Here is a 15,197-nt window from a genome sequence, read left to right as displayed (position 1 = left end):
CAAATTTACCTAGTACAAGTATTTACTCTGTGATCTGTATACATAATCCAACATGCCTCATCTCTAGATCTGTCAACTGTCAGTTATTTGTCAAAAACCACGAAAAACGTGGATTTGTTGTTGTGATTTTGTTGTGATGAATTTCGAAAAAGTACTATAAAAATCGAAAAACCCTAGAAAAACATCTTGAAGCAACGCATGTTATGGTTTGCGTTCTTTACCCAACCGTAAGTTTGAATCACAAAAACAGTTTTTAGCAAACTTATATTTAAGGTTATGTTTCTTAGTCGTGGTATTATTTATTTCAGATTTAAAAGTAAGGATCAATTCTAACACAATGGCAGCCACTTCTTTATCGGAGCAGCTGAAAAAGCTGTCAGCTCCGCAATCTGCAATTTATAAGGAGGGTAAGAAGAAGGCATCATTACTCTTTGACCCTAAAGAGGCTGGCCTCAAAGATCGGGACACCTTCTATGAGATTGGTCTGAGCGGCCTGAATGATTTGATAGCATTATACGAAGGATTTAGAGTTTATGAAGACTCCCTATTCAGTCAATCGTCCAAGGAATTTGAAAGAGCCGTCCAAAGCAAAGAAGTCAACCAAAATCTTGATCAAACTATTGAAAAGTTTTTATTACAAATCTCTCCATACTTCTTACTCCAATCTTCACACAAAGCACTAGAATGGCTTGTGAACAGGTACCATATTCACGAGTACAACCAGGATGCGATCATGGCATTGATACTGCCGTACCATGGATCGAACATTTTTGTCCGTTTCATACAAATTATGCCATTAAAAGCTAATACGAACAGATGGAATTGGCTGCGACCAATGCAGAAGAATGGAGTTCCACTTAGTAATCAAGTTTGGTACAATCATTGTCTGTCCAACTCTGCTTCGTTGCAGTTTACTGCAAAGATGACGTTGAAGTATGTTAAAGAGTTCGGTGAACGATCTTCTCAGCTGAACACTGTGTTTGCATTCTTCTGTCAAACTGCTTTGGGAGTATTAGAGAGTGGGAAACATGTTAACGAAGGGACGATTAACGCTCTCCTACCAACAGTGTTGAAGGCTATTGAGTCGTCTATTGTGGATTTTCGTTCAGCAGCCTATATTGTTTTGGGATTTTTATTTACAAAGGCTACTCTTAAAGGTGAGATTCTAAACGATATTGTTCTTAAACTTCTGACCACAGAATTTGATATGACTTATGATATAGCTATTTTGATTACTATGCTATATGCCCACCAAACTCACATGAAGCATATGTCGGAGACTATTCTGAATAACATTTCGTTGGATATAATGAACGATCTGTGCGGATATATGAAGAGATCTGTGGAGCATAAGCAGAACATTCAGCCATTTGTGCTAGCGTTTCTGTCAAGTGTTCTTCGGTTGCTACAAAAAGATACGGAACAGTTCACAAGGTTCCGACAGTTGCCACAAACACTGATTGATGAAGTGGATTTGAAGAATCAACAACCAGAATCTATTGTCAAGTAAGTTAATTTATTTTTTCTTATTGTTGTCTTGTAGAAAGTCTTTACCAAATGTCCTATTTAGTCTTTTATATTAATGTATGTCTTTCATAAAAAATCTACTCATCTGATTTTGATGGAACTTGACAGTAATACAGTTTATATCAGGTTAATAATAAGCTATTATTTAATTTTATTAATTATTTTAATTGAAGTGAAACATTTCTATATTCACTCAAACAAAGTGGCAAATTCCACTAGTGAGAAAATATTTATTAAATAAACAAAATAAATACATATTAATATCTTTCATTACATTTTCAGGTGTGTCCTCGATGCCTACAGATCACCAAAAGCAGTCAAGGTAAAAGATGCGGATGAAAGTGATATTGAGATAATAGATGAAGAAGACTGTTCCTCTAAAATACTTGAATGGTACTCGGAATTCCTAAAAAGCATTGAAAATAAATACCCTGATGCTTTTGACAAAGTAATCAAACAGGAAATGAGCTCTCAAAACAAAGGTGCTACTAAAAAAAGACTTAACTTAGCCAGAGTGTTAGGTTTCAAACCTTCAGTAGCTCACCAAGTAGGTGGTACTTATCTATTTGAAAATCTTAATAACGTCAATCCAGAATTAAGAGTTGAAGCAGTTAAGTATATCAGCAAGGAATTTGACGCACTAAAAATTGAAAATGTTGAATTTGTAAAAGACTCCATCGTGAACAGGTTGAATGATGATGATATTAACGTAGTCACCGCAGCATTGGAAATCCCAAGCCAGTATTTGAATGAAGCCCTCAATGAAATAGATGCAACGAAAGTCCTGGTTAATATTGTCAGCAAAACGTCTAAGAAATGGAGAAGTGTCATCCGCCTGGCTATTTCAAAGCTCTGCTCTTTGGATATTCTGCCAGTAAACCAAGATACTGTATTGGCTTTGATACCACACCTATTCCCTGACTGTGAGGAATCGGCTCGCACAGCGTGGGACATTCTAAATGCAAAATGGGGACGCAAATTGGGATTGGCCAAAGCACTACACCTAAACTCTTCTTACAAAGATAACCACGAGGTCTTAAATCAACTGGTATTCAAGGCTCTATTTGTTGATAGAATGAAGCACTTTGACGATCTTCTAGACGTTTATCAGCTAAATAAAAACAACACTCTGGATATCTACACCTTTTTACTCCTGAAAACCTGCTCTTTTAAAGTAGCGTCAGTTGATGAAATAACCGTCACTTTAAACTTGTTGTTGGAGTCTGTTGAAGTAGAGGACAGAGTGATAGTCGCAAGTTCCGAAGACCAGACATTCTCGAACAAGATCATGCCAGAATATGTCAAGTTGTCGAAACAAAATAAGATTCTTTTCGAAGTTGTTGAGTATATTTTTTCGAGAATAATCGAAGATATGCCTGTAAAAAGCCTCCCAAAACCGTGGTGCAATGTGTGTGAAGATAATGAAACTATACTAGTGAGGAGATTGTATGAGATCTGTATTACAGGCTGTGCAATACCTTCATATGAGAAGAATTACGTAAATCTATTGAAACAACTTTTACAGAAATTCTTCAAAAATTCCCGTGAGAGATTCGAGTTCATTGCGAACTTTGCTTGCGGCCATATTTTATACGCGAATGACGCTAAAGATGTGATTGGCCCAGAATTGCAGTTGAGAAGTTTGAAATTACTCAACAATTTCTTCTCTTTAAAAGATGCTGAATGGTTGTATGAATCGGATGTCGTAGTTCTGATGATATTATTCAACTTTAACAATCCTATTACGGCAATCCGGCAGTGTGCGATCGACTCAATAAATAACTTGCTGAGACTGGAACCAGATAAAAGCAAAGTTTATGTACAACTATTTACAGAACTTCTCGCACATAAAGAAGAATTGCTGTTAGACCATGAACAGATACCACAAGTCTTGAATACAGTTCTGAGTCAGTCAGCTCCAGCCAAGAAAATATTCAAAAAGAACTGTCTGGCGAAATTCACTCATATTTTGGCTTCTGACACCCCACCTCATATAACTTCCAGCTTTCTAAAACTCCTGTACAATATCAACAGTGCAAGTACATTCCCGTACATAGTACCTGCTCTACAGTCATTGGAGAAGACTTTGGCTCAGAATGAGCTCAACTTAAAATTCTGTTTCAATATCTACGAATCGAACATGTTCAAACATGTTTACAGTCAGATCAACGACAGTACTATTACCACATTCGCGAAAGATCAGATTTGGAAGTCAATAACAGTAGGCTTGAAAGAGTACAGAGAATGTATTCTGGAGGAAGGACAAACGGTCACCAGTCCTTGTGTCTTGATCATGAAGCAAATTGATGAGGATGTTTTCAAGAAAGTTCCTGATGAGAGAACTAAAGATTTGGTTCTTCTTATTGCTTCAGCTGGTGCTTTTAGTAATAACCCGACGATAGCAAGCTCTGCTGCTAAAGTTATGAAGAAAATCCACCTTAACTTCTCTGATTTCAAACCCATATTACAAAGCATGTTTACTGCAGCTGACCCGGCAGCAAAGGAATCTAAAAAGAAGAAGTCCTCAGTATCTATGTTGTCTTACCAAGTCACTGAAACAAACGAATGGAAACTGGGGGTGACTATGTTAGAATACGTCCAGAACAAAAAGAAAATGATTGTCGATGGCACATTTGTGTCGTTGATGTTTGAATTGCTGAGTAAATGCTTGAGATTTGAGGAGCAGTCGTATGTGGAGTACACCAAACAGCTCATTCTGTCATCTTTGTGGTATTACTGCAAGAAATTTGTCGATGACAAGGACAGAGACCAGATAAAGTCGCTCAAGTCTCATTTTAAAGTGGAACTTGTTGTGCAGTCTATCAGAGGAACACAGAATCCTCAGACCCATCACCATGCCTTGATCCTCCTATCTCACGCTGCCTATATGCTCCCTGAACAAGTACTCCATCATACAATGGAGATATTTACATTCATGGGATCATCAGTTCTGAGGCATGACGATGCTTACAGCTTCCAGATCATAATAAAAATAATTGAAACCCTCATTCCCATTCTCGTGAAATTGGACAGAGATGTCGAAGAATACTCAGAGAAAGAATTACAGCAGCTACAGAATCGCATAGTTCCAGTGCTAAGAATATTTGCTGATGTGGTCTTGCATGTCCCAGAGCATAGACGTTTGCCTCTGTACAAGAAACTGGTGGAGACCCTCGGCCCGAACCAATTCCTTTGGGTGTTCCTTGGCTTACTTTTAGAGACACACATCACTCACTTCAATGATGAAAAGAAGAAAGATAAGCGTCAGAACAGAACATTAGCTGATCAGGAATCGCCAATGAATAGGTTGGACTTTGGACAGAACATCTTGCTTGAATTCTCGCCAGAAGTAGGGATAGAAAACTTCATAAAACTCATGGGCTACATAAAGTCTCTGCCGGTTCAGAAAGACGAAGATTCCATGGACACTGACGTCGATCCGAGCGACATTTTCAGCGTAAATGGCCATTCCGCAGTTCAGCTCCGTCAGTACAAATACGTTATTATTACATTCATGAACAACTGCCTCGCATCATCAAGATTTATCCAACACAGTTCTCAAGCCACTGACATTAAAGCGATGGAGACTCATTACAAAAACTTCATTATTAACATCCTGACATTCATCCAAAGCATTTCTAAGTTCAATGACGAGAAAACTGCCAAGTACTGGCGGGTCATGTTGCACCATAGCTACGACTTATTGGACAATACCAACAACCTGCTATCTGCTCCTATGTTCTTATCCGTTGTTAGAGGATTACTGAAGCACACCTTGCAAGCGGTGCGAAGGAAATCAATGGAGTTACTGAACTCCAAAATCCAGTTCAGTCCTGAAATGTTCAATGATGTGAACAAAGATCTTTTGTTCTCTCTGCTGCCTGCGTTGCTTGATATAATCAAGACGATTGAGAACAAATCAGAAAGCCAGAACGAGACAGCAGCTCAAGAGCTTGAGTTGAACCAACAAACTGCTTTATTATCATTGAAATTGCTGACTAGAATGTTAGCGTCAGAGAATCCTGAGCCTTTCAAGTCAGTTCTGGACACCGTCACAGAATATACATGCAATTCGAACATCACGAGCAACGTCATGGCTTCTGTAGTGCTATGTCTAGCTGAACTATGCAGCAATCTGAAGGCACACGCATTAGCTAGCCTGAGGAAGTTTATGCCAGCTCTTATAAAAGTTCTGAAGAAGCAAAGAGAAGCCGATACACCTGAACTTATTCTCTTGAGCACTGTCACTGCTATATCGAAGATTGTCGAAAGCCTCCCACTGTTTTTGAGTCCGTATTTGCAGAAAATACTGTACGAATACGCGATACTGCTAGCCAAGTGGCAGACGTTCGACCAGGAGTGCAGCAAAGTGTCCGCGATCGTGACGAAATTGGTTACGATAAAGAAGAAAATTGCGAGTTCGATTCCGCCGAGAGTGCTGATCCCTGTTGCGAATGAGACACATCAGCTGTTGTTGGATAGAGAACACTATGACGCCATTGGCCCAGTGATGTCTGTGTTGGCTGAAAGTTTTGCTAATGTGACGACTGCTGACTTCACGGCTTTGCAGCAAGATCTGACGTCATTCTTCCTGTCAGCATTACAATTGCGAAGCAACGCGATGGAGAAGAATATAGACGCTAATGTGATCGACAACGCAGAAGATGAAGTGGTGAATGCGTTGGTGAAATTGGTGCTAAAACTTTCAGAGACCAGTTTCAGGCCTTTCTACTTTAAGATATACGATTGGGCCATCAGGACTAATGTGGATGGACAAAAGGACAGGGCTATCACTTTCTACAGGTATGTTTATAATATTTACTATTCTAGTATAGTCAGCATCAAATAGTTGGTGACACCCAAAGTAGCCAAAAAGGTGACAAGACAACACAGCCTTATTTGTAACCAAGACGTGTTGCGAACTTTTTGGCTACATCGGGTGTCTGTATACGAACTATCTGACGGTGACTGTAATACTCGTCGTTTTTAGTAACATTCTTCTTAAATTATAAGCTGCAGGAATAAGTCCTAAAACCATATAATTATTAATTAATAAAATTTTGATACTTTTAACGTAATATTTAAGTTGTGTTCTAATATCTAATTAATCTTTCAGACTGAGCAGTGCAATAGCCGACCAGCTCAAAGGCTTATTCGTTCTTTTCGCTGGCCACTTCATCAAGAACGCATCGGATCTCCTTGACTCATGCAACAACAGCAAAACTGAAGACCTCTTCTATGATTCTGAGGAAAAATGCATCACACTGGTCAAATACATCATCAAGACGTTGCATATAGTGTTCTTATATGACAGCCAGAACTTCATAAACAAAGATCGGTTTGAAACCCTCATGCAACCAGTGGTAGACCAGCTAGAGAACACGCTGGGTGGCATTCAGAGCCTTAAATCAAGGGCCGAAGAGATTATTATTCCGTGCATCTCTCAGTTTGCGGTGGCTTCAGCCGATGACTCTTTGTGGAAGCTGCTGAATTATCAGATACTGCTGAAGACGAGACATAATGATGCTGATATAAGGTAATTAATTGCATAGATTTATTTTTTTCTTGGGAAAAAAGCCAAATTATTAATATTTATTTAGTCATTTTTTTCAAAAATATTACCTTCATCTTATTTCTTTTTAAAGCCCATTTTCTATCTATATATATAAAAGAAAGTCGTGTTAGTTACACCACTTATAACTCAAGAACGGCTGAACCGATTTAGCTGAAAATTGTCAGGGAGGTAGTTTAGAGCCAGGAGAAGGACATAGGATACTTTTTATCCCGCTCGAAATAAAAAAAAGTCTGCTTATTTATTGCCATTAAGGCGGAACAAAGTTCGCCGGGTCAGCTAGTATTTTAATATTTCTCAGTTGCCTGGCATAAGCAATTTTTTTTATTCTAAATAGTACAAGCACATAAAATATACATATAACTATTGGCCTATTAAGGTAGCAAGGCGCTGGACCAGGCCACTGCCAATCTGGCAATATGGAAGTTATTAGCCTATGTTCAGTGGTGAACGTCCTGTAGCTGAAATGATGATGATAATGATTGAAACATGTAAGTACTTTTTATCCGACTCCCTAATTTATTTTGGTATTATAATTTCAAATTTTCCTTTCAGACTCCTAGCTTTGGACTCCTTAGTGTCCATGGCCACTCAACTCGGCAGCAGTTGGCTGCCACTTCTAGCAGAGAGCGTACCGTTCCTCGCTGAACTTCTAGAAGACGGCGACCAGAAGATAGAGACGTGCACTAAAGACGCCATCAGGAAGCTAGAACAGATCCTTGGCGAACCGTTGGAAAAATACTTCTAAGAAAATAATTTTGTAATACATCGTCGAATAAATATATGATAGAAATGGTTGTTTAACTCCATCTACTGGCTTTGTGTAGCACTAAAATGTTTTGGTTTACGCTCTAAGATATTCTGTAATGAGAGAAAATTTTGTCACTAGATGTCGTTATTACAAAAATAATAAAGTTGGAAAATTAGGTACCTAATTAAGTCGCTGCTTTTTGCTTCTCCGACTAATTAAAAAAATATTTTCCACCGGTCATTTGATAACCAATTGTAAATTCAAACAACGTTCGTTATCAATATTAATAATAAGTAGGTATGCTCCCTGAGAACTTGCTTAAATATTCAGGCCTCGAACCATTTTATACTCCTCCCTAATTTCTACAATGATAAATGAGACATAAAAAGATAAAGCAATAGCTATAGCAATAGCTAACTGGTAGGAAGACGCGAACTGGTGACATGACCTTATAATTCATTATCGTTTTTGTTGTTTTTCCCTTACAACTAAAAATGCCCACCTACTTAAATGATAATTTGGATGATCGATTTATGATCAAACCTAGTATTTTACAAAGGTAGCTCAAAATCTAGGAACTTGACATCTAACAGCGTCTTTCTTCCATTGTCCAAAGTCGTATTCTCGGTTTTTTTGGCCATATAATCAGTTATTGAACGACTTGTCTTACAGGGGAAGGTTGAAGGCACAAGAGCGCGCGGCAGGTCGCCCATGCGCTGGACCGATCAGGTCAAAACCGCACTCAATGGTCCACTCCACGAGTGTACCTACAAGAAAGGTTGATACGGGAGGAATAGCGAAGGATTGTGAAGCTTGCCACCAAACCAGTTGTGACGACCACGACCACTCTACCAAGAGTGTAGCGACGAAGAAGAAGAGCTCAAAATACAATTTTATGTTAAAACTGTTAAAATATTATTTTTCAGCTTGCTTGGAATGAAATTCAGCTTCCCATTGTATTTACGCAGTCGTTAAACTTAATTGAAAAGACTTGAAAATGGAGCGTACACAAAATCCTCATCACACTACACGAGCGCCACGCTTTCAGAAGATTTTTACCGCAAAATTCTCGACAAAAACCGCAGTACAGTCGTTGGATAATTTTAATTAAACTGCAACTCGGTACGGCTCCAACTAATGGTAATACGGTAGGCTCATGCGCATCCCGCAACAAGTATAAGTACTTAGTTGAGGTTTTTTCCCTGCCAGCCCATAGTATGCCACTGTGGTGAGCTGAGCTACGAGTACAAATACCTCCTGAGCTATTAAAACCTTCTGAGCTACAAGCACCTGATGAACTACAAGCACCTCCTGGGCTAGAAGCACCTGAACCACAAGTACCTCCTGAGTTACAAGCACCTCCTGAGCTAGAAGCACCTGAACCACAAGCACTCCCTGAGCTACAAGCACCTCCTGAACTACAAGCACCTTCTAGATCTAAGTTATAAGAATCTACTGAACTCCTGAAGGTATTTTTTATGTTTATACGTTAATACTTCAGGGTTTTTATTTAGGTTTTATCCGCCAAGTAAGTAGCACATCTGCTTGTTCTGGCTAATGGACAGCTTGTGAATTACTCCCTACCTAGACCTACATAAAATTTGTTAATTGTTCATGTAGGTAAGTGACTGTAAGGTTTTTAATGACAAATAAATGTTCTTTAAACCTAAACCTAAGTACGCCAGCTGGTTTTCAAACCAAGTCTTCTTCATGTACCTCTATTATGGCAGCACTATGTCTGTGGTTTGGTTATTTGCGGAACAGTCTGTCCGCGGTTGGTGTTTGAGTCAGCACTATCCAATTGCACTAATGCAACATGCAAGCCCACCTGCATTTGCACCAGTGCATGCATAGAATATGCTAAGTTATTGGATGTGTATGAGATGAGGCCTCGAAATAGACTAGCTAATACGTTGGGTTGGGCAGACTTTGTTCATCAAACAAGGTAGGTAACTAACTAACTGATTAACAGACATGATGATGATTATTATTATTATTGATAATGAACGATTATTGAGTAGTACGTCTTCTCAATGGCCTGTGTTCAGCAGTGGACGTCCTATGACTGAAATTAATGATGATGATGATGACAGGGCTTCTCACCGAGTCTGAAGATAAAAATCATTCATTCATCTCTATTGTCATTAAAATCTCACAAATAACCAAGAACGTTAATTTGCCTTTGCCTAACTCAGGTCGGCATTTTTCACAAAGCAGATCTGACAAAGTTATCGAAATTAAATTCCTTTAATCTTGACATCGCTTTCAGTCTAAATTGGCTTGTTCTTTTATTTAGTTCAGAGGGTCTGGAAGGTTCGCCCTTCGTGAATGTGGTGTCACTGTGCAAAGCAAAACCGATTGTAGTAGGAACTAACAAAGCTTGGCTTGGTCCAACGAAATTGGATTCTAGCCAGCCACGAAAATGATAAGCTTCATAATAAACTGAATACTGATATCAGAAGAAAGAATAATTGATTTACTTATTTTTAGGGTTTTTTAAAAGGTTTGCCTTCTGTCGCCGAAATTTTAGTATTATTTAATAGGTAGTTCACGAATTGAAACCTAACTTTATAGAATTTTTGCGATAAACCCAATTTTCCGCTACTCTATTTTTTTGAAAACCTATTTTCACAATAACTCAACTTATCGGTAAGTAACCCATGCAGTAACTGAAAACTCAGCTTGTCGGTAACAGTTACAAATCACTAATAACCAATAAAATTATGTACAGTGTAAGTGGGCAAACGAGAATAAAATCTACCTTGATAGGTACGTAGCAATAAGACAGCGGTTGAACGTAAACTGATTTATTAGCGCCCAGCGGCGTAGCTGCGAGCCTAACTACATAGGTGCATAACTATACATACATAACACTTTTCCTTCCTAAATATAACACCACCATTCCGTTTCTGTTACAACAAATAAATATAGTCTCTAACAAGTTAAATGAGCGTATGTGTATATAATGTTATAACATATATAAATATGTATTTAATGTAACATTAAAATAATTATATATCTCGACATTAATCAAATTAGTTAACATTTTTAAGTTTTTTGCAACAACGTATAGCAGCTTCCCTGCGCATTTTATCAGTAGGCTGTGCCGTCGGAGACAGCAACGTCGATGGCGAGGTCGGCGCCGGAGAGGCCGCGCCCGTGCTCGATCCTTCCTCCGCACTATCAAATGACTCGTCATGTTCGTGGTCACCATCACCGACCGACGTGTCTTTAGAACAAGCCGAATTTGACTTGTTATGCGAATTATCCATCACTCGGCTCAGTGAATGACGTGACTTCCTAGCGAGTATCTGATCGATGTGACGCTTATGTGTATGACCGTTCTTTGTAGTCACATTGTAGGATACAGGTCCAATGCGCTCATGTACCACGCCCTCCTCCCACTTATTGCCCGACTTGGAATAGTTACGTATCAAAATTGGCTCGTTTTGTTTGGCAACGCGTAACGGGGCCTCGTCCCGGGCCTCCTCGACGAGCTGGCGCGCGCGCACCCGCTCGGCGGCGTCGGGGCGCAGCAGGTCCAGGCGGCCGCGCAGCCGCCGGCCCATCAGGGCGACTGCAGGTTCGCGTCCCGTCGTACTCTGTTCGGTATTTCTGTACATAAACAAAAATCTACTCAACGCCCTATTCGTGTCTTCTCTTTCTAATTCTGCCTTTTTGAGTACTCTTTTAATAGTGCGCACGGCGTTTTCAGCAGCTCCATTGCTCGAGGGATGATATGGTGGCACTAAAGTATGTTTAATACCGTTACAATTTAAATATTCAGCGAAAGCGGCAGATGAAAATGGCGGTCCGTTGTCGCTTACTATGCGTTTAGGTAAACCGAAACGAGAAAAATGACGTCTCAAACTATCACAAACTGCGTTGGCTGAGGTTGTGTTGACTTTTTCTACTTCGATCCATTTTGAATGTGCATCAATTATTATGAGATAATAATTATTATTGAACGGGCCGAGAAAATCGACGTGCAATCGTGCCCATGGCTCCGCTGGCCAGGGCCACGAGTGGAGCGGCGCGGCGGGGGGCGCGGGCCGCAGCTCCCGGCACGGTAAACACTCGCGCGCAACCTCCTCTAAGTCTCGATCTATATTTTCCCACCAAACATAATTACGTGCGATTTGTTTCATTTTAACTATACCCGGGTGGCCGTCGTGGATCTCTTTCATGATGCAATTTCGTAATGACTTTGGGACCACAATACGATAACCCCATACTAAACATCCCTGATCAATATATAAATAATCTTTTTTATTAAAATAAATCTTTTCAATTTCATTATACGCGTATCTATTCGGCCAACCATACATTACGAATCCGTATATTTTACTTAAAAGCACGTCCTTTGCCGTTTCCGTTTTAATATCGTTAAAACTGATCGGAAAGCTATCTTGTGCGTAATGCAAATACCTACCTTCCTCGTCTTCACCTCGTAGTTGCTTTTTGGTCAATTCTAGAGGAAGACGAGAAAGAGCATCGGCAAAACAGTTTTTTTCCGATTTAACGAATTCTATAGAGAAGTCGTATGCCGCTAACTTAACCGCGTAACGTTGTAGTCTACTTGCCGCAGTCACCGGCAGACCCTTATTTTTACCAAAAATGTAACTTAAAGGTCGATGGTCGCTCCTCAGAGTAAAGTGTCTCCCGTATAGGTACTGATGGTGCTTAGTGACTCCGAACACGATAGCGAGCGCCTCTTTGTCTATCTGAGAGTAGTTAGCTTCGGCACTGTTGAGAGTGCGCGAGGCACAGCACACCGGCAGCTCGGCGCCGTCCGCGCGGCGCTGCGTGAGCACCGCGCCCAGGCCGTACGCGCTGCTGTCAACCGACAAAATCAACTCTAAGTTTGGATCGTAGTGCGCGAGCACAGGGGAACTGCTTAACACCGTTTTTATTTTATTAAAAGCCCTATCACAATCAGCTGTCCAGTTCCACTGAACATTCTTTTTCAACAGATCGTACATAGGCTTTAAAATATCACTCATATTTGCACAGAATTTAGAATAAAAGTTTACCAGACCCATGAAACTTTTTAATTGAGTAACATTGGTTGGTGCGGGCGCTGCTACAATGGCTTCAATTTTTTTTGAATCTGTATGTAAACCAAGTTTATCAATTTTATACCCTAAGTAGGTAACGCTATCCTTGAAAAATTGGCATTTGCTAAAATTTATTCTTAACCCATTTTCATTAAGCCTTTGTAGCACCGCTCTCAAATTCGCCAAGTGGGATGATTTATCTTTCCCTGTGACACAGATATCATCAGCGAATACAGCAGTCGATGGCAGGCCACTTAGAGTCTCTTCCATGATTTTTTGAAAATTTTCAGGAATGCATTTAATACCAAACGGTACGCGCTTATATAAAAAAGTACCAATGTGAGTAGTAATGGCTGTCATCGCTTGCGAGTCTTCTTCTAAAATACATTGTTGAAATGCATTGGATAAATCTAATTTAGTATACTGTTCACCCCCTCCTAAGGCCGCAAAAAGGTCCTCGATACGAGGCAACGGGTAATGATAGTCTTTTAAAAGTGGATTTATTGTGACTTTGTAGTCACCGCACAATCTAATATTGCCATTCGCTTTAACAACAGGCACAATAGGCGTGCCATAATCTGACCTCTCAACTTTGTAAATGACGTCATCCCGCTGCAATCGTTCGAGCTCCCTTTCGACTGGTTGTCGCAATGCTAACGGTATGGGTCGCGCTTTAATAAAAACAGGTGAATCATCTTTTAAATACAATTTAAATTTAGACTTAAACGTACCTAAACCTTCAGCAAATACATCTGGGAATTCTTTTCGCAAAGAAATCGCCATCGAGTCCTCCTCAGTCAAATTGTGGCATTCTACTATTCCCAATTTTAAACATTTTATCCACGTACGGCCCATCAATGGCGGCCCGCCGTTTTCAATAACAAATAAATTTAACTTTGCTTGTTTTTTGCCACAACTAACGTTGACCATAATAAAGCCCAAAGTCTCAATGACGTCACCGGTATACGATTTTAAGGTAATTTGTTTCTGTTCAATTGGTAAATTAGAGAAATTTCTGTCATAAAACTTTTTAGAAATAACAGACAATTTGCTTCCGGTGTCAATTTCAAATTTACATAAAATGTTTTCTACTTTTAAATTTGCAAAATAAGGCCCATCACCGTCACTGCTAACTACTAAATTATAAAAATTACAACCTTCATCGTCCGAGTCCGATCCATTCAAAAAGAATTGATTTTTCGTTGCGTTCTTGCCACTCACTTTATTGCCTTTAACACACACTGCTTTTATATGGCCCCGTTGACCACATTCATCACAATTGTAGTATTTGAAACGACACTTGCCCTCGACATGCCCTACTTTACCACACCGTGGGCATGCGCGCTGCGGCCGGGGCGCTCCCGCGTTGGCCCGGGAGCCGCCGGCGCCGCCCGCGCCCAGCCGATGCAAGCCGTCGTCGTGCGCCCGCGCACCGGCGCCGCCCGCGCCCTGCGCGCTCGCCGTGGCCGCGTGCCGCTCCGCCGCCTCCAGCGCCTGTGCGAGCTCCACTGCGCGCTTGTAGTCCACGTTCCTCTCCGCGAAGATCCTCGATCTCATGTCTTCATTGCACAAACCCGATACGTACTGGTCGCGCAAGTTCTCCTCCAGCTTATCTCCAAAGTTACAGGTTTTTGCCAAATGTTTTAGCGCTTGCAAGTATTCACGAACACTTTCTCCTTGACGTTGCGTTCGCTGTCGGAAAATATGCCTTTCCGCAATTTCCGATCTGTCAGGTTCCAGGTGCTCTTTCACTAGCTTAACTAGATCCTCAAATGATTTTGATTCCGGGGTATTCGGGGAACACAAGTCGCACATTAATTCGTAACACTCTGCGCCTACAATGGTTACTAACGTGGCCACGTGCAATGTGTCGGCGATGTTATTTAGTGCTATAAACTGCTTCACCCGGCGTACATACGCATCCCAGTTATTATTCGAAAAGTTATACGGTTCAATACTACCGATAGGCATTTTTATCAGGTAAGATATTACACACGCGTGGTTAATTTTATCAGCCCGTCGCCAGTGATAGGTACGTAGCAATAAGACAGCGGTTGAACGTAAACTGATTTATTAGCGCCCAGCGGCGTAGCTGCGAGCCTAACTACATAGGTGCATAACTATACATACATAACATACCTAAATGGCAAAAAAAAAAAATGCAGGAGCGTTGACTAAAATACCACTTTACTGCTTTACTTTGCATTAAGTAACATAAAATTCTAACAGTAGGTAGGTAGGTATTAATTATTATTCTGTGTTCTTACTTATTAGTAATCTGTGCTTATAC

The 15,197-nt window shown here is 40.3% G+C and overlaps 2 protein-coding genes across 2 annotated transcripts; one reads left to right on the top strand and one right to left on the bottom strand.

Moving 5' to 3' along the window:
- Window positions 1-89: 89 nt before the first annotated feature.
- Window positions 90-7,892, top strand: LOC135088027 (HEAT repeat-containing protein 1 homolog). Its single transcript, XM_063982907.1, has 5 exons — window positions 90-227; window positions 309-1,506; window positions 1,810-6,330; window positions 6,644-7,063; window positions 7,655-7,892. Exons 2-5 carry the CDS (start codon window positions 338-340, stop codon window positions 7,845-7,847), a joined length of 6,303 nt encoding a protein of 2,100 aa, XP_063838977.1. The 5' UTR covers window positions 90-227; window positions 309-337; the 3' UTR covers window positions 7,848-7,892.
- Window positions 7,893-10,885: 2,993 nt separating this feature from the next.
- LOC135088185 (uncharacterized protein K02A2.6-like) lies at window positions 10,886-14,878 on the bottom strand. Its single transcript, XM_063983076.1, has one exon. It carries the CDS (start codon window positions 14,876-14,878, stop codon window positions 10,886-10,888), a length of 3,993 nt encoding a protein of 1,330 aa, XP_063839146.1.
- Between the last annotated feature and the right edge of the window lie 319 nt (window positions 14,879-15,197).

The sequence above is a fragment of the Ostrinia nubilalis genome, chromosome 3 (genome assembly GCF_963855985.1).
Source record: "Ostrinia nubilalis chromosome 3, ilOstNubi1.1, whole genome shotgun sequence".
In the NCBI taxonomy this organism is placed as follows: Eukaryota; Metazoa; Arthropoda; class Insecta; order Lepidoptera; family Crambidae; genus Ostrinia; species Ostrinia nubilalis.
Note: the sequence above shows the minus strand (reverse complement) of the source record. Positions and strands in the feature narration are given on the sequence as shown.